Source organism: Callorhinchus milii, unplaced genomic scaffold (genome assembly GCF_018977255.1).
Source record: "Callorhinchus milii isolate IMCB2004 unplaced genomic scaffold, IMCB_Cmil_1.0 Scaffold5, whole genome shotgun sequence".
Lineage (NCBI taxonomy): Eukaryota > Metazoa > Chordata > Chondrichthyes > Chimaeriformes > Callorhinchidae > Callorhinchus > Callorhinchus milii.
The window spans coordinates 48,359,449-48,378,858 of NW_024704746.1; the positions used below are offsets into that span (position 1 = coordinate 48,359,449).

Here is a 19,410-nt window from a genome sequence, read left to right on the forward strand (position 1 = left end):
AAACCCTCACCAATGGATTCCTCCTAAAGATAGGAAGCCCAACATTTCACCCACTATTCTTAGCGTCCTCCTCCTTATCAGTAAATTATGAAATAATCTGTTTCAATTTACAGTTAACTGCCCTTGAAATGCATCCTAGTATTTGATGAATTGTGTTAATAGTAATAATCCTTGCATTTGATATAACACTTCATCACGTCTTCGAGACTTCTCAAAGTGCTTCACAGAATATATTGTAAAGTGTATTGACTGTATATTTTGTGGGCGAAACGCAGCAGGCAATTGTGCACAGCGGTGTCCCACAAACAGTCATGGATTGAGTGGATTGAATTATTATTTTTAAAAATTTGGAAGAGATTATTACCCCTGTAAAGCAATCCGCCAATCGACTTACAATGGGGTTCCTACTTATTGATAGGTAAACAGAGGCATGTGGAGTAAGGAAACTTGCCTAACGTTTCGTCCTGCCCGGGAATCAAACCCAGGTTCTCTCACTTGCAAGGCGAGTTCTCCAACCAATTTGCTACGGGACTTGATAACAAGCGTGGGAAAAATAATTACAATATTCCTGAAGTACAGGTTCACAATCACTTTCAATGACAACCTCAACTCTAGCTTAATAAAATGAGGGAAAACCTTCAGAACAGTATAATACTTATTGTATTTATTTGGCCCACAAAATACACAGTTAATTCATGTTACAATATATTCTGTGAAGTACTTTGAGCCATCTCCCAACTCAACTTTTTAAGTGCCCTCAACGCCGATCTTCCCAGCTCCACCATGCACAAGATCCAGCTGATCCCAAACTCCGCTGCCCAGATACTCACCTGTAATAAACTCTGCACCCCCATTATACCAGGTCTAGTCAGGGTCCACTGGCTTCCTATCACCAAAAGAATCAATTTCAAGATCTTCTCACTTGTTTTCAAATCCTTTCATAGCCTGGCATCTCCCTCCCTCACCGACCTGCTTACCCCCTACAACCTGCTGCCTCCATTCGACTGGCTCCTGCGTTCTGTAAGTCCCTCGTGCCCTCCGTTCCAACATTGGCAGGAGCACTTTCAGCCAATACACCCCAATACTCTGGAACACTCTTCTTCTATCCCTCCACCTTGTCCTTTCCTTCCCCATCTTCAAGTCGCTTCCTTTTCGACTGTGCATACCGTCACCTCTCCCCAACTCGACTTCATGCTCCGCCATTGCCAAGGGCTCTGGGATGCTACCCTGCATGAGGAGTGCTATAAGGAGTGCAAGTTGTTGTTGTCTCAACTACATGATAAGGCGCTATATCAAATGCAAGAATTATTATTGTGTTTTCGGTACTACATAGGACAAGTTAATATAGCAATACATAACTCCAGTCCTTTTGTTTGTTCCCAATTTTCTCCCAAAGGTGCTGACTCTTGCTGGGGTTTAGCTCCACTTGGGCTAGAACCTCACTCAAGTGGTCATTCCATGTGAGTCTAGGCACTGAGTGTCGGGAATCGATTCAACTGTGGGGAGAATTCCCTGCCCAAATCCATACACCCCATCTGGTGTCACTGGATAGCAATATAAATGTGAGCTGATATTTTCCCTTCCCAAGCCCAGTGATGTAAGATTAATTATTGCAGCTCTACTGGTTTCCCACAGCTGATACCATCCATTTCAGAGTAGACCAGCCATTGAAATTGTGGCGTCTCAAAACGCTTCACAGAATATACTCTAACGTGAATTAACTGTGTATTTTGTGGGTGAGACATGGCAGCCAATTGCACACAGCAATATACCACAGCGTTGGATTAAGTGACCAGATTTTCTTCTTGAAGGGATTATTACCCCTGGAAAGCGATCCATCAATCGACTAATAACCGGTTCCTACTTGCGGCTAGGTAACAGAGGCTTGGGGAGTAAGGAAACTTGCCTAAAGTTTTACCCCACCCAGGAATCGAACCCAGGTTCTCTTCCTTGCAAGGCGAGTGCTTTAATCATTATGCTACGGGACTCCAATACTTGAGTCTCACTTGAGACTTGCTAATGTGTTACTGATATCCTCCGGCCCTGGGGCTCACTGTTTAACCTTTATAAGGCCCCTCTGAGTTGTCTTCTCTCTAGTCCATAAGTGAACCTCTCAGTACTCATCAATCGAAGTTGAAATCCATCACATTAAATGCAGCACTGATATCCTGGACTGACCTGGGGCAGGTTAATGAAGCTCCTTTTAAAGATTCACATTCTCACGTTCTTACCAGTGGAAAGCTGGAGTGAGTGAAAGATTGGTATAGAATCTGAGTACAGTGTGGTAGTGCCAGTCAAGTGCCTAATTACATGGAAACTTCCGTGTCTAGAATGGAATGTGCACTCTTTCCCTGGAGCGAGACACCCTGCTTACTTAATTCCAGAGAGTATTAAGTGCAGGTTGGCAAGACCAAGGCTTGGGGATCACAGAATGTGCTTTTGGGTACTGCTGCAGTTTCACCAGCTAAAACTATGTAGCTTGTCACCAAAAGCACGATCTGGAAAGCTTGTCCAACTAGAAATTTACACTGAAGGGTTTCACTGAATAGGGGCATGGGGAAAAAAACTTTGCGTGAAAGGATTTGTGAGGAACAGGCCTCAGAATATATGGCTCTATGCTGGGTGAAATTCTGCTTTCTCCTCAATTCCTCTATGCTAACTATAGTAAATTCTGACAACATCAGTGCCTATGTAAAATAAATCAGTCCTACAGGATTGAGTATCGAGACATAAATCTGAGCCAAGCTGCTTATGAGCTGTTGGACACTTCAGACTTTGGGTCACAAAGTCTGATTCTCCATTTTTGTAAATGAATATTAAATTGCGATTTTGACAAGATAAATAGAAATAGGTTATTTTCCACTAATAGGGCAGTCTAGGGCCATAGTTATAATAGTCACAACATAAGCGAACGGAAAGCTGAGTTGAAATTTGTTCACTCAAAGAGCTGAAGGGGTGTGGGGGTTGGGCAGGGCAGTGGGATTGAAAGAACACTTTGTTCTGAGAGCCAGTGTAGACTTGATGGGCAAAATGGCTTCCTTGCATGCTGTAAATTTCTATAATTCTCTGAACGCAGTGCATATACCATGGGTTCCTTACTGTAACATGCTCTCATATACCTCACACTCCTAACTGTAACATGCTCTCATATACCCCATGTTTCTCACTGTAACATGTTCCCATATACTCTGCATTCCTCACTGTAACATACTCTCATTTTTCAGCGCTCCTCGTAATATGTCCTTTTATGTACAACAACAACAACAAAATTTCATTTTGTAATTCACATCGGAAGGACATCCCAATACACCAATGCTCTCATATGCCCTCATATACCCCAGTATTCTACGATTTCAAAGGACTCAAAATAGTTTGCTCAGAAAACAATTTAAAATGGATATTATTTAACTTTATTTTAATCAAAATTACACAATGCACTTATTGTGTAGAGCACAACAACTTGCATTTATAAAGCGCTCTTTACATAGAATAACATCTTAGAGCAATTAAGATTGAAGTTAGAATGTGTGAGAGGCAAGTGGATTCCAATAAAATAATAATAATATTCCTTGCATTTGATATAGTGCCTTATCACGTCTTTGAGACTTCTCAAAGCCCTTCACAGAATATACTGTACAGTGGAATGATTGTATATCTTGTCGGTAGAATGCAGCAACTATTTGCGCACAGCAGTGTCCCATAAATAATTGTGGATAGAGTGAATAAAAGTAATCAGTCAATCAACTAACAGCTGGGTTCCTACTTACTGCTAGGTAAACAGAGGCGTGTGGAGTAAGAAAACTTGCCCAAAGTTTTGCTCTGCTGGGAATCGAACCCAGGTCATATCGTTTGCGAGGCAAGTGCTCTGCAGTTTCAAGCAGGTAAAACCGTTTGAACATCACTTCACTTTCGGAGTGTACGGCAACTCCAAATCACAGTCTCTCAGTGTGGAAACTCACTCCAACGTAACAAAATTCTCAGTATAATCACTCAGTCGGCCAAACATCGCTAATAGTCTAGGTTCATGAGGTACCTGAATGGTATCATTCATTTCTCTATGAAAAGCTTAGGTTACAAACAACTGATTGTTTGCTAATCCTTGTCACAGCCACAAACACACATACACACACACAGAATATTGCTCAGTGAACCTACTTAATCCTATCCGGGTGAGAAGCCAAAAGCTCAAAACACAGTTAATTTTTGACATAAGGCACATTACTCAACAGAAGCACCAATTGCTGCATTCACTGTGCCATTTACCTGTTCTCCATACCAGCTATCATTATATCACTTATTTTCCACAGGAAGGAGTCCCCGTTTATGTAACCCGTAGTCCCGACTAAAGAATCCCGTTAAAAAATACCATAAATTAGATCCTAAGATATTGGAAGTACAGCCTCAAGGCAAGAAAAAACATTCCACATGTTACTCAAATACTCTTTTGATGCATTTACATTACTCTACTTAACATCTTCAACTTGTGACTGAGGACTTCCAATGGATGATCAATAATCAATTCCAAATACTGTTCTTTTATTATTTCATGTTTGCTTTTCCAATGTATATTACCATTCATTTATTTGCATTGGAAGCCATCTGCCATTGGGCTTTTCATCAATGACTTCCCCAATGGATAAAGAAATCACCCACTGCAGCACTAACAACAACAAAAAAAACAACGAATTGACATTTTATATGGCACCTTCACGTAGGGAGAACATCCCAAGCTATGCCCAACTAAGCTATATCCAACAGATAATTGCAGGTGTACATAATATTAATAGTCCTTGCATTTGTCCTTCAGATGAGACATTAAACCAAGATCCCATCTGCCTGTTCAGGTGGACGTTACAAATCCCGGCAAGACTTGAAAAGAGAAGGGAGTTTCTCCTGGTATCCTGGCCAAAAATTGGTCATTCACCCCATGGCTGTTTGTGGGACATTGGTGGTATAATCAGCTGCTGCATTTCGCTCACAAAATACACAATCAATCCACTTTACAATATATCCTGTGAAGGCTTTAAAACATCTCAACAAGGTGATAAGATGCTATATCAAATATTATTATTAAGGATTCTTATTATTATTTGATGTAGTGCCTTTCACATCGGGAGATCTCTCAAACTGCTTCCTTCACAACATTATCAAGCACAAAATTACATTCATAAAGCATCTTTCACATGGGGAGGAAGTCCCAAGGCGTTGAACAGTCAGGAATCAGGACCTGGGGGTAGGGTTGGGATGAGGGAGGATAGAGAGATAGGAGGGCACGGTCGAAAAAGATTGTCTTGAGCCGTGCCTTGAAGAAGGCAAGGGAGGGAGCAAGGCTAAAGGATTGTGAGATGGAGTTCCAAAGAGTGGGAGCAGAGAGGCTGAAAGCCCGGTCACTGATGGTAGGGCGGGTCGGGCAGGAGACATGGAGCAGGCCGGAGCCTGCTGAACAGAGGGAGTGGACAGGTTTATAGGGGGTCAGCAGGTCAGAGAGGTAGGAGGGGGCAAGGATATGAAGGACCTTGAAAGTGAGGACGAGGATTCGAGGGTGGGGGGTGATGGGGTCATGGAGCCTGGTGCGGGAGAGGACACGAGCTGCAGAGCTCTGGATGATCTGCAGCTTGTGGAGGGAGGAGTTGAGGAGACTGACAAGGAGGGAATTTCTGTAGTCGAGCCTCAAGGTGACAAATGGGTGTATGAAGGTTTTGGCGGCCTGAGTGGTGAAGCAGTGGCAGAGTCTGCAATGTTACAGAGATGGGGAAAGGCAGAGAGGGTCATGGCACGGATTTGGGGGAGAAAGGACAGTTGAGGGTCAACCAAGACACCCAGGTTCCTGACTGGCTTGGTGAGGTGGAGTGTGCATCCATGGATGCTGATGCTGCCAGTGCCTAAGGTGCGGAAACGCTGATGCAAACGAATCGGAAGGGCCTCAGTTTTGCTGATATTCAGCTGTAGAAAGCTAGCTCTCATCCAGGACTTGATGTCTGACAGACAGTCTGTCAGGACATCAGTTGTCCTGGAATCGAGAGTTGAGGCAGAGAGATAGAGTTGGGTGTCATCTGCGTACATGTGGACGTTGACCCAGCAGTCAATTTGTGCACAGTAATGTCCCACAAACAGCAATGAAGTGAATGGCCAACATTATTTTAGCAGGGGGACTGGTGGCTAGGACGCTGGGAGAATATCCCTTCTCTTTTTGAATAGAGTAGTGCTATGAGATCTTTAGTATCCAGACAGACAGCTTAGTTTAACGTCTCATCCAGGGGACAATACCTCCCCTAATGCAGCATTCCCCAACAATGCATTGGAGACTCAGCCTGACTGTGAGCTCAAAGTCCCAATGTTGAACTCTGACTCAGAGATGAGAGCGCTATCAACTGAGCCAGGCTGGTTTAGTTAGCCTATCTCACCCAGGAAGCCAAAGGGATTCTTTAATTGTCCTAACGCTCCTGGCATAGAAAGCAAAAATGTCAGCAAAGATGTGTGCTTCTGATCGCTATTTCATTGACACAAGTTGAAAATGCCCACCCGTTCACATCAAGGATGAACCCCTCACTGGAATCCACCCTACATTGGTCATAGCTATCTTTGACTGTGAAACTCAACAATGCAATATCCACCATGGTACCGGGCACAGAAATCGAATGGAGTGTCATATGTATGTGTTGTATCGAGATTTATTATCTGCTTACTTCACTGGCCTTCAGAACACCAAACAGCGGGAAAAGGAATGCTGGTACCATCGCTGCTGCACCAAGTGGTACTGCCTCAGACACCCAATATACAGCAGTCACTATCACAACGTAGGCACATGATGCCTCTGGCTGAAAGACAAAAAGAGAAAACACAGATAATGAGCAGTGAGTGCCTGGAAAAATGAAAAGCGGTATTCAGAACTTCCAGCAACCTGATAATGGATCTCACCGGCGCTATACCTGGCCTTGGGAATGCTTGATGAGTTTGTGCAGAGGAAGCTTTACTCTGTATCTAACCTGGGCAATATCTGACCTTACAGTGTTTGATGTAAACACTATGAAGGGGAACTTCATTCTGAATCTAACAGAGAATTTGACTCCATCTGACCATTGCTGTATTTGACCTGATCTTACCCAAGATTATTGGACGGATCACTGTAGAGTGAACTTTACTCTCCACACAAGGAGGATGCAGAGGGATATAAACAGGTAAATGAGTGGGCAAGAAGGTGGCAGATGGAATATAATGTGGGAAAGTGTGAAATTATTCACCTAGGTAGGAAAAATAGAAAAGCAGATTATTTTCTAGAGGGGGAGAGACTAGATAGTGTTCGTATTCAGAGGGATTTAGGTGTCCTTGTTCACCAATCACAGAAAGTTAGCATGTAGCAAGCAATTAGGAAGGCTAATAGCCTGTTAGCGTTTATTGCAAAGGGGTTAGAGTACAAGAGTAGGGAAATCTTACTGCAATTGTATAGGGCTTTGGTGAGACCACACCTGGTGCAGTTTTAGTCTCCTTATCTAAGAAAGGATATACTCGCCTTAGAAGGGGTGCAATGTAGGTTCACTAGGTTGGTTCCTGGGATGAGGGGGTTGACCTATGAGGAGAGGTTGAGTAGATAGACCTATATTCTCTAGAATATAGAAGAATTAGAGGTGATCTTATACAAACCTATAATATTCTTAAGGGTCTTGACAAGGTAGATAGTGTGAGACTGTTTCCCCTGGTTGGAGAATCTAAAACTAGGGGTCATAGTCTCAGGATTAAAGGTGAGCCCTTTAGAACTGAGTTTAGAAAACATTTCTTCACTCAGAGGGTAGTAAATTTATGGAATTCTCTACCCCAAAAGGCTGTAGATACTCAGTCATTTAACATATTCAAGACTGAGATTGATAAGATTTTTAAAAAGTAAAGGGATTAAGGGATATGGGATAGGGCAGGTAAATTGAATTAGATTAGTAGATCAGCCATGATCTTATTAAATGGCGGGGCAGGCTCGAGGGGCTGAATTGCCTACTGCTCCTATTTCTTATGTTCATATGTATTTGCCCTGAGAATGTTGGACGAGTTAGTGGAGGAAACTTAACTCTGAATCTAATACTGGAAGCTTTAACTGTGTTGTATCTAACCAAAACTGCTTTTTGGTATTGGTTAGAAAATATGAAAAATCATATTATATAGGAGTTCACCAGAAAGAAAATAAACTGATGACTATGAGATATAATTTTACTTTAAATTAGATTTGACCAGTGCTTCATCCTCACAGGTAAGATGCTCTTTACCGTTGAAGACCAAAAGTTAGTTCTTCAAGGGCATTTTGATGCATTGTGTCTAGTTTGTCTTTAGCTAAAGACTTAGCTGAGTGAGACACAAATGGAAAGGACTGCATGAGCATCAGAGAGCATCTGCAAACTCGCAGTTCAGGGAAGTCAAGGGTCTCTAAAGGCCACCGTATTTGAAATGTAATCTCTTCACTGCCAACTCCAGCTTTATACCGTTAACAAGAGTTTTGTGCTTCAAAAGGAATAGCTAAACACTGCTGTTAGCAGACACCGGATATGCTACAGCCCAGAGAACAGAGCTAATCTCCTTGTCAAAAATATCCAGAAGTTTTTGCTAATTGCAGCTGTGAGGAAATCTTGGATCAAACACAACACTAATCGGATTTTAGAAATGGAAAGCATCTCTGAGTTGCATGATGGGAATTTTACACCAGGAACGGAGCACAGATGTCCAGAAGTCATGTCCTAACTAAGACACTGGGGAGTGAAAGAGTAGCTAAATGCATTGCATGCTTTCTCATCTCTCCCCCTCTCTGCAATCTGATTTATTCAGCTCTTGAGAGGAAGACTGCCAGGGTGTTCGGAATGTCCCTGTGTGAGCCACAAGGTGGCATTCGTTAGGTAAATGCCCAACCACCTGCCTCTATGACACACGGACCATGGCATTGTGTGTACAGCATTGAGTGTGCTACACTGGTAGATTGTGTATGATGTCTGGCATTTATGGACATACTGCCTATCAGACAGGATCACACACAGCAACCACTGCCTTGGGGCCAGGACCTCGCACATATAGGCAAACACTAATCTGGTGACTGGGTCTCTCACAAATGAACAAACACTGACCTTAGGCACATTACCTCATAAAACATATATTATATGAGAAAATGTGAACAATCATATTATGAATACAGCTGAACACAGATCATGGTCTCTCGCATACAGTCACAAACCTGATTGAGCATTCAGCACAATGGTTCAACCCAAAAACATGAGGCCACATAAACCTATAATAGATCAGGACTTCAACTTTTCCTGACAGAACATCCACGCACTAGTGTTGAATAACAGAATGCTATGTATAGTAATCTAGTACGCTTTTCCGGGGGTAATAATCCCTTCAAAAATGAAAAATGAAAATAATAATAATTTGGTCACTTAATCCACGACTGTTTGTGGGACGCTGCTGTGCCCAATTGGCTGCCTTGTTTGCCCACAAAAATATACAGTTAATTCACTTTACAGTATATTCGGTGAAGTGCTTTGAGACGTCTCGAAGACGTGATAAGGCGCTATATGAAATGTAAGGATTATTATTATTGCTTTAATGTCACTATCTGGGATGGGAAGAGAAAGGAAAAATCAACTATAATGAGTACAATGGATCCTCATTCCCATCTCCCCTCCCCCCAAGCAGGAATTCACTCTGCACACAATGCTGATTGCATGATAGATTCAAGTGGAGCCCCCACTTGTGTAGGAAGAATTTGTAACACAAGAAAATGTAACACGGTTCCTGGGCCTTCCAACTGGGATCAGCTGTAATTGGGGTCAAACCAGAATTAAGGAGTTTCCCGTAATGTGATTAGTGAATAGCTCTGTGAACTGAATGGAACTAAAAATAAAGCTTCACAGGTTCATAACTGTTAACCCTCAAGAGATAATAATTGTGAGATTCCACCAGCTACTGAGACCACATGTAAGGGCATCGATTCCATGAAATCGTACAGTCTAATTACCATTCAGAGTTCATGTCCCTACAACAATGACCTGCTCAGCAATCCCACTGCCTCCTGCTTCACTGTACCATGAACCCATCTTGTTTTACGTCATTGTCCGATTAATCTTTAACGCATGGTATAAATAGAATATATTATGAAGACACTGCTGTTCATGATTTATCACATCAGCCAACACCTGGGGTGTACATCACATTCATCCTTGAATCCATCGAATCTTATCAATGCTCCTATTCTTCCTCCTGTTCCTACATTTCTTAGTGGTCAACTCCTGGCCCAGGCAGTGGGTAGGTCAGTGTGATCCCAAAACCACTGCCTCTGATGCTCTTACTCCAATCATTTTATGATAAAGAAACTCCCAGGTTGACTTTCCCTTCCTCCCTATTGAGCCACTCGTTCAACATCCCTGGTTATCTGGTGGGCTACCCAAGTCCATGCTCCATTCATGTGAATGAAAACGTTGGTCATTCATTTCAAGGCAGTTCGTGGGACGTTGCTGCACACAATGGGCTGCCACTTTTCACCTACATTGAAGTACTGTTGCTCTGTACAGAACTTTGGAGTCCTGTAGCTCAGTGGTTAGAGCACTCGCCTTGCAAGCAAGAGACCTCAGTTCGATTCCTGGCAGGGTAAAATGTTGGGCATGTTTCCATGCTCCACATGCCCCTGTTTACCTAGCAGTAAGTAGGAACCCAGTTGTTAGTTGATTGGCAGATCGCTTTTCCAGGGATAATAATCCCTCCAAAAAAAATGTGGTCACTCAACCACGACTGTTTGTGGGACACTGCTGTGCAAAATTGGCTGATGCATTTCGCCCACAAATATACAGTAAATTCACTTTATAATATATTCTGTGAAGCACTTTGAGACTTCTAGAAGATGTGGAAAGCACTATATCAAATGCAAGGATTATTATTATTATTACATAGTCACTCCACTTCACAGTAAATTCCATGAAGCGCTCTGGGACATCATCCCAACGTGAAAGATGCTATACCAAATGTAATTGTTATTATTATCTGTGATGTTTGGGCAGTATGTAAAAGACCAGTCTTCCCAAATCTTTGGTGGGAATCCATTCTCCTTGTAATCCAATAGGATGCATGAGTCTATTTTCCCTATATCTCCATATGGACATAAGGCAAGTGAAATAAACTCCTTCTGCTGTGATATACTCTGGGGATAGTCATCCCTTGTTTGCAGATGGACTTCCCAAAGCCTCCTCTGCAAGCTAGGAAATTACTGAGCTCAATTATTGCAATGGATTCAGCGTCAGGGAGGTCACTTGAATTCTGCTAGACCAAGCCTAAAGCGAAGAGCTTCTGTTTCTCTATAACTTGCTTCTATCAATGCAAATGTATAACTAACCAGGACTAGAGTGCATCATTGGCAGGAGCCAAGCATACAGAAAATTGTGCCACATAAACATCATGTTTGCTACAATGTGCTACAGCAGATATTATGTTTGACAGGGGCAGCATGTTCGTGGGAGGGGGTGGGCGCTGTGGTGGGGGTTGGGGTTTGGTGAGAGGGTAGTCTCCAGTCAACAGAACACTCCACCATGCTGGGGAATGGATGGTTGAACCTTTAAACCGATGCAATCTCCAGCCCACTGGCTCTGGTGGGAGAATGGAGAGAAGTCACTTGTAAAGCCTGCTCAGGAATCGCAGCTGCATGGTATTTTATGCTGAGTTATATGTAATTTGATGGCAAAATTATCCCATTAGTAAAGTGAACTTTCAATAATTTACAGAAATTATTTGCTCCAGGAGACCCTTTTTTTTTGTCAAACGTGCAGCACAAGTTAAACAGAAAATCTCACTAATGGGGTCCAAATTGAAGGACTTGGCAAAGGAATCGGACCCATTGACCAACCCCCAACACCCCCCACCCCCCAGAACACTGCTGAGATGCTGACTTAACAGAATTCAAAACTGGGATCAGAGTGTGGTTCTAAAGGGTCAGCCAGGATAGGCAGGCCGGCACTTGATAAACATTTGAAGGGTGGCTCGTCTGAGAATAATAATAATAATAATCCTTGCATTTGATATAGCGCTTTTCACGTCGGGAGGACGTCCCAAAGCGCTTCACAGAATATACTGTAACGTGAATTGACTGTATATTTGAGGGCGAACGCGGCAGCCAATTGCGCACAGCAATGTCCCACAAACAGTCGTAGATTGAAAATGACCAATTTTATTATATTGTTTTTAGTTTTTGGAGGGATTATTATTAGGGGTGTGGAGTAAGGAAACTTGCCCAAGGTTTCGCCCTGCCTGGAATTGAACTCAGGTCTCTCGCTTGCAAAGCAAGTGCTCTAACCACTGCATGAGAGTATGAGCTCAGAGTTCCAATATTGGGCTTAAACCCAAAAGGGTGTTACCAACTGAGCTGGGCTTGTACCTGGTCAGATCTGATTCCAATGCAGAGCGGAGATTTACACCCAGTGATGGCATGTGAACAATCCCTTAAAATCCCTTTAGTCTGTCATCTTGGTTCAGTAGTAGCATTCTCACAAAGATCACAAGGTCATACATACTAAATTTATTTCCATCAGTTTTCACGAACAAAAACTGATCAAATTCCAGTTCTAACGGTTTTGCTCTGGAATCGTGAACACAAGTCAGGCAAACGTTTTGAAGAATATCAAAGAAGCAAATGTCTGCAAGTCAGCCAAACCAATTGATTTAGTCTCAAATGCTCAAAAAAATACAAGGATCCAGTAAGTATTTATTAAGAGTTACGCAAACACTGGAGCAGCACCTGAGAGCTGGGTAACGACAATCCCGTTGTTAATAAAAGCTCCCTCAGTGGCTTATTGAGTTTAAACCAGTAAAAAGCTGAGCCGGAAAGCTCCCAGGTTCAATCCTCAGTCTGTGCTAAGTCAGTTGATTTTAGGCAGGGAAGAGGTAAAGACACCACAGTTGATATCAGCACCTTTGCCATCAGTGGAGTGAGTTTCAAGAGGGTGTTAAAAATTAATAGCTTGCATTGAAATAGTGACTTTCATGAAAAATACACTTCTCAAAGGAATGAATTAGAAGCAATTAGCTATGATGTGAACGGTATGCAGGCAAACACGACAGTTAATCAGAGACAGCAAAGTCCTGTAACCAACAATAGATTGAGCAGCCAATTAATCTAATATTGGTGAGGCTTTGCAATTATGAAGGGAATATAAACCAGACTAGTCAAGAGAAAAAAATGACCTTTGAAATAACAACAGCAGGAAGGTCTTTTTACATCGAGCTAAACCAAATGGCGATGGAACATAAAATTAATAACAATCAAACAATGTGATGACCATCTGGAAAAAAAAAGTTATATAATAAAGAGTCTTACTGTGCAGACACGTGGCAGCTAATCTGCAAAAGTAATGTTTCTTGAACAGCAGAATGCGCAAAATATTCTAAAGGTGCCATCACCACTCATTAACACCATCAATACTAGGTGACAGCATCAAGACAAAATAAACTGCAGGAAGTAAGAGTGAGGATATCAAAGTAAGGTACAGAGAGTCCAAAAAGATCTATTACCCCATATGTTTTTTCTACAGTGTACTGACCACCAATTGAAACATATGGGAAAATTAACTGCAGTGTTAATTGTATTTAGAAGTACTTAAATGTATTCAGTACATGTTTAACTGTATTTAGATGCTCAGACATCCAGAGAATCGGTGTGAGCACCATCATTTTCATGGCAGATAATGATCTGTTGCCATGTTCAGTGCGACAGCTTCCGTAACATGGTGGAGTGAAGAGGCGGAATGCATATTTGACACCTTGTTTCAACTCTTCCATAGTCTCATATTGCTGTCTTGTGACAGGGGGTAAGAGGACTTGTTAGATACCCTGTGGAAGTTGGGATATTATGTGTCTTTATTATAGCAGGGTCCTCCTGTCATTGGAAAAGTTATAGCGAATCCACACCCAAACTGATATATGGAACTAGGCGTCTGAGCTTCGAGGGGGGATGAAGAAACTATGGATGTTTTGACGAGATGAGAAGATCAAAGGATGATCTGATTGAGGTTTTCTGGATCAGAAAGGATATAATAAGTTCAACTCCAATAATATGTTTGATAGGATCAAGAAGTCAATCTGAAGATTTATATTCTCAAGAAGAAAAGGCGTAAATGAGCAGATACTTAAATTTAAACGCTTTATACAGAAGGTTTTGAATATGTGATACAGATTGCCCAAGGCAGCAGATAGTGCGAGCATTTCAAGAGGGAATTCAGATAGGTATGTGATAACAGTGGGAATTGATAGGTAGATGATAACAGTGGAGTAATGAAATGGCATTTTGGAAAAATGGTACTCTCTCAGACGATTCATAATGGTCTTTTCTGGTCCAATGTATTCTCATGAATCACTTACGCCCCCTGGTACAACAGCCATCTCCGCTCTCTAAAGTCCCAAACCCAGCTGCTCTAGGTGGCAGAAAACCAGCCTCACGGTTCACCACCAGCTGTGGCTCAAGCATCTTCACACGTACCGCCATGGTTCCGACTTCCTCAACCTACCCAACCTGTCCTTAAAACTCTCTGAACCCATGCGCAACTTAGGCATCAGATTCGATCCCCAGTTCTTCTTCCTCCCCCACATCTGTTCCCGGACCAGAACCACTTCCTTCCACCTTCACTGCCCACCTCCGACAATACCTCACCCTCAAAGCTGCCGAAACCCTCGTCTACGCCTTTTTCACCTCTCGGCTGGACTACCCTAATGCCGTCCTCGTCAGTCTCCCCTCCTCCAATACTCAAAAAATTCAGTTCATTCAAAACTCCGCCAGCCTTACTCTCACCCGCACCAAACTTTGTACCCCGATTACTCCAGAGCTTGCCAAACTCCATTGGCTCCCTCTCACAGAGCGGATCAACTTCAAGATCCTCACTCTAGTTTTTAACTCCCTCCATTCCTTGGCACCCCCCCATCGTTCTAATCTCTTCTCTCTCCACAGCAGTACCTGCTGCCTCCGCTCTACTGGGTCCAGCCTCCTCCGTGTCCTCCGAATCGTTCAATCCACCATCGGCGGCTTTCAACCACTATGCCCCGAAACTTCGGAACTCCCTACCTCAACCCCTTCACTTCGCCCCCTCCTTCCCCATCTTCAGGTCATGCCTGAAGACCTTCCTCTTTGATCGCGCCTACGGTCACCTTCCCCCTTCACCTGGCTCGGCCTTGGGGTCTGCCATTATTAAGAGCTTGGAGGTGCTGCCCGGCATGGAGGGTGCTATTTAAATGTAAGTTTTTGTTGTTTATTACTCCACTCTCTTTGTCACACGTCACACCTCGCCTGTCCAGTTTCACATGTACTGTCATCTCGGTTATTACTGGGACACCAGGACGTTGTCTGCTGGTAAATCTTTTCTACAAATTGTAGGAATTCCCATTGATACGGTTTTGAACACGAAGCATTATAAGAGACTCAAGAGTACACCTGACTCAGATTACTGCCAAATCCTTTACTTGGTCTTTACTCATTTACTTTTTTAATAGACGTAGATTCTCTCAGCAGAAGAAACCTATCTCATGTTATCTCTGTTTTTCTGAATGTAATCCTCAGACAGGCTGAGTATATGAAGCACACTGAGAAGTGACCCCGATCAACATTGCACAATTAGATCAGATGTCTGTTTCACTGCTGTTGATGCTGTTTATTCCTCCATCAGCACTTTCTTTAGTACCATCTGTGTCTTTGTAACTTAATGATATCAAAGTTAATCATGATTACATTGGTAACCATTTGATTTAAGAGGAGACCTAAAGATAATACTCCTTGTTTAAAGTCCCATTATAACAGTGTAAGGTGAGTGTTTGACATCAGACCGAATGATAAAACTACTCAATCTTTGGTTTCCTAGCACTGTGTTCTGAAAATCAGGAACCAAGTATAGTACAGACCACGTTCAAGCTGCTTGGACTCATTCATTTACCAGAGAAACCAGATTTTCCAGAACACTGTCACTCTCCCACTGGAAATATAGTAAACCATATATCATACCAAATAAGTCATATCAGTTGGGACCGTACATAGGAACCTGATTGTTAGTTGGCAGATCTCTTTGCGGGATTAATAATTCCTTCAAAAAAATAACAACAATTTGGTCACTCAATCCATGACCGTTTGTGGGACACTGCTGTGTGCAATTTGTTGCCGCGTTCGCCCACAAAAAGCGCTATATCAAATGCAAGGATTATTATTATTATTTATGCAAAGTATGAGTTATGCCAAACTTGCATAGAATATAAACTCTTGAATGGGACTTGGGTAGATTACGACTTAGGTGATTATATGATTTATGCTGAACAGACTATATCAGTTTTACTGTATCTCAAATCTAATTATTTTTTATTTTACATTTCAAAATGATGTTCTGTGCCTCAATGTGCCCCATTTTGCAATGTCTGAACATCAACATCATTCATTTCATTGCATCCATTGCCTTAAATTGAGGTCCCATCTGTTGTAAAGATCCCAGGAACTCTATTTGAAAAGAGAGGGGAGTTGCTTCTGCTGTCCCGGCCAATAATCCCCCAGGTAAAATATGCCATTCACTTTGGGGATATTTGTGGGTCATTGCTTGCGCATTTTGGCTGCCTCGTTTGCCTACATGTGCACAATAAATTTACAGTAAATTTACTTTACAGTAAATCTTGTGAAGTGCTTTGAGACATATTGATCATGTGTTGACATCATCTATATCAAATGTTATATTATTACATTATTGCAAAATCAATCCAATAATGCACCAGAAACTGCAATAGCACCCTTTTCTACTAAAACCAGACCATCTTTTGAGGATTAGGAGGAGGCCATTGGGGAGATTGGATCCATCTCATCCAGGAAACTCAATATCATCAATTTTTTGGAGTTTGGTTGTGGGTGGTGATAGCAGATATGGCTGCTTTTGAAACCACCAGGAGTAGAAGTTGGATTCAGCAAGGCAAAAGATTTCACAAGCATGGTTGAGGCTTATACCTATTGCATGTGTGGATAAATGCACCATTAGCGGCAGTAGAAAATGAGGCAGATCAACAACAACAACAAATTACATTTGTATAGTCTTTCAGTAAGTTACAAGGTAGAACCTAGCCTTTGCTGAGCTTTCTGATCTTGGATGAGGTGGAAATGAGTGTGTGACAACTGAACAAAGTTCCTGGGGCAGGAAGGAATATCTCCACCCACAACGAAGGAATATCTCCATCCTGATTATCATGGGTGTTCTCAGTAGTCCTGATGCTGAGCCAGGAGGGCCTACAGTACTCCAGGGTGCTGGTGATGACTCAGCAAGACTTGGAAAGTTCATCAGCGAGACTTGGCTGGGTAGACAGTCACTGGGGGCAGGGATTTTTTTTCCCAATTCAGTACCTGTTAACTTTGTAAGCCTTGTCCTAACAGGTAGGGTGATCCGAGCTGGGCAAGCAGTGGGAAAACTTGCCAGCCAGGCAGTTTAATGAAAAGATATGTGGTTTTAGCTGGAATTTACAATAGTTGGGAATGCATGGAACTCTCAGTTTGGTTTGGATAATCTTAAACACGGCAATGGCTGATACCTGGCTGACCGAAAAAAAAAATCCTGATGAAGATATAGTAATCCTTTCTTGAAAATGACAGATGTATTCATGTCAGGAGAGGACAGGATCAGGTTTCACTGATACTTAATCCCAACTCAGATAAAATTCAGTTCCATTTCTTCCCAATTATAGAAGGTACTCACTGTACTTTTAATTTGAGCAACTTGAAAAGGATCAAGACTCATGGCACAAGACAAGGTGAAAGAGAAGGAGAGGCAACAAGATGATCAAGAAGTAATGGTCAGTTGGCACCAAGATGAGATTCTGATTATAAATACAATAAAAAATGATATAGCACCTTTCACATTGATCTGTGGAACGTGGAAGAGTGATGTATGCGGGAGATTCTTATACTTGTAAGCTGTGTTCTGACCTGCCTTCCTCTACCTCTTTTCATACCCCATCTCGGTTCATTTCCCTGTTTCATCTCAACTCTCCTCATTTGTATAACCTCATTATTCTCCCTGATTAACCACACAATATATACAATATAATTGGTGAAGCGCTTTGAGATGGCTCAAGAAAGTGACAAGATGCTATATCAAATACAAGGATTATTATTATTATTATTATTATTATTATTATCAGTTTACTCTGGGTTCCCTCATTTCTCTGAGGCATCTGATGAAATACCTGGACTACCTATGCTATTCAATGGTGAGTTTCCCACCCATCACCTTTCTTTTCGATCGCACCTTTGGTTCACCTTCCTCCCCCTCACCCTGGGCTCGGCCCTGGGATCCATTACTGTGAAGCGCTCTGAGACGCCGTCCGGCGTGGAGGGTGCTATATAAATCCAAGCTGTTATTGTTGTATCACTGCTTCACTCCAGTCTCCTGATGGGCAACTCGGTAAAGTATTTTGAAGGGCAATAACTGCTGGGTGGAAGAGCGGTTCAGGGTTATTAAAACACAATTAACTACTGAGAGAAAGCTTTCTAACCACTGAGGAGAAAGCTTTCTGCCTTCTGCACTTACGTTGTCCGGGTAGAGCAGAGGTAAGGGAAGCAACAGCAGAGGGATCAGGATGACCAGCAGCAACTTCCGAGCTCTCCAGATGTTCCTCAACGATCCCATGTTGTACTTCTCGCGTCCCGTTTGCTGAGAAACCTTCACGGAGTCCGGTGGTGGTGCGCCTTCTCATGGGAGTAAAAACCCCTGGAGGAGCGCAGGAGATCTGGAGTCCAGTTCTTGAGAAAGAGAGAGTGAGAGAGAGAGAGGTAGAGAGAGAGAGAGAGAGAGATGGGGAGACCCTCTTAATCTGGAAGGTCTTTCCTTGTGGCTTTAGGTTTGTTAGTTGAATGGAGCCTCAGGTCAGGGATGTTTGACCCTCGACACCCAACTCTCCTCGGGTTTCCTCGAGTGTCTGGAGCCTGAGACCGAACGCTGTGAGAGGGTCTGATTCGAGTCTCCAATAAATCCGGTGCGCGATGCGTTGCGTTGCGATGCGCTGTGTTGTGTTGTGTTGTCCAGCACAGGGTCGGGTGTTCCAGTGCGTTGATTTGTTCAGCGCAGGTTAACAGGGTCCGTTTCAGTCTCAGTCCAGCGGCTGCCCTGCCCTACCCTACCCTGCCCTGCCCTACCCTACCCTGCCCTGCCCTGCCCTGCCCTGCCCTACCCTGCCCTGCCCTGCCCTACCCTACCCTACCCTGCCCTGCTCTGCCCTGCCCTGCTCTGCCCTGCCCTGCTCTGCCCTGCCCTGCTCTGCTCTGCCCTGCCCTGCTCTGCCCTGCCCTGCTCTCCCTACCCTGCCCTACCCTACCCTGCCCTGCTCTGCCCTGCCCTGCTCTACCCTGCCCTACCCTGCTCTGCCCTGCTCTGCCCTGCCCTGCTCTAC

General features: G+C 43.1%; 1 protein-coding gene across 2 annotated transcripts in view; it reads right to left on the reverse strand.

The window, feature by feature from the left end:
* The window catches only part of LOC103181824 (solute carrier family 13 member 4), a 50,449-nt gene extending 31,307 nt beyond the window's left edge, over nucleotides 1-19,142 (reverse strand). For both annotated transcript variants that reach the window (XM_007898537.2, XM_042335793.1), the window contains exons 1-2: nucleotides 18,552-19,142; nucleotides 6,687-6,818 (exon numbers count right to left, since the gene is read on the reverse strand). In XM_007898537.2, the coding sequence (XP_007896728.1) occupies nucleotides 6,687-6,818; nucleotides 18,552-18,650 (231 nt within the window). In that variant the 5' untranslated portion in view covers nucleotides 18,651-19,142. The remainder of the gene's footprint in view (nucleotides 1-6,686; nucleotides 6,819-18,551) is intronic.
* Between the last annotated feature and the right edge of the window lie 268 nt (nucleotides 19,143-19,410).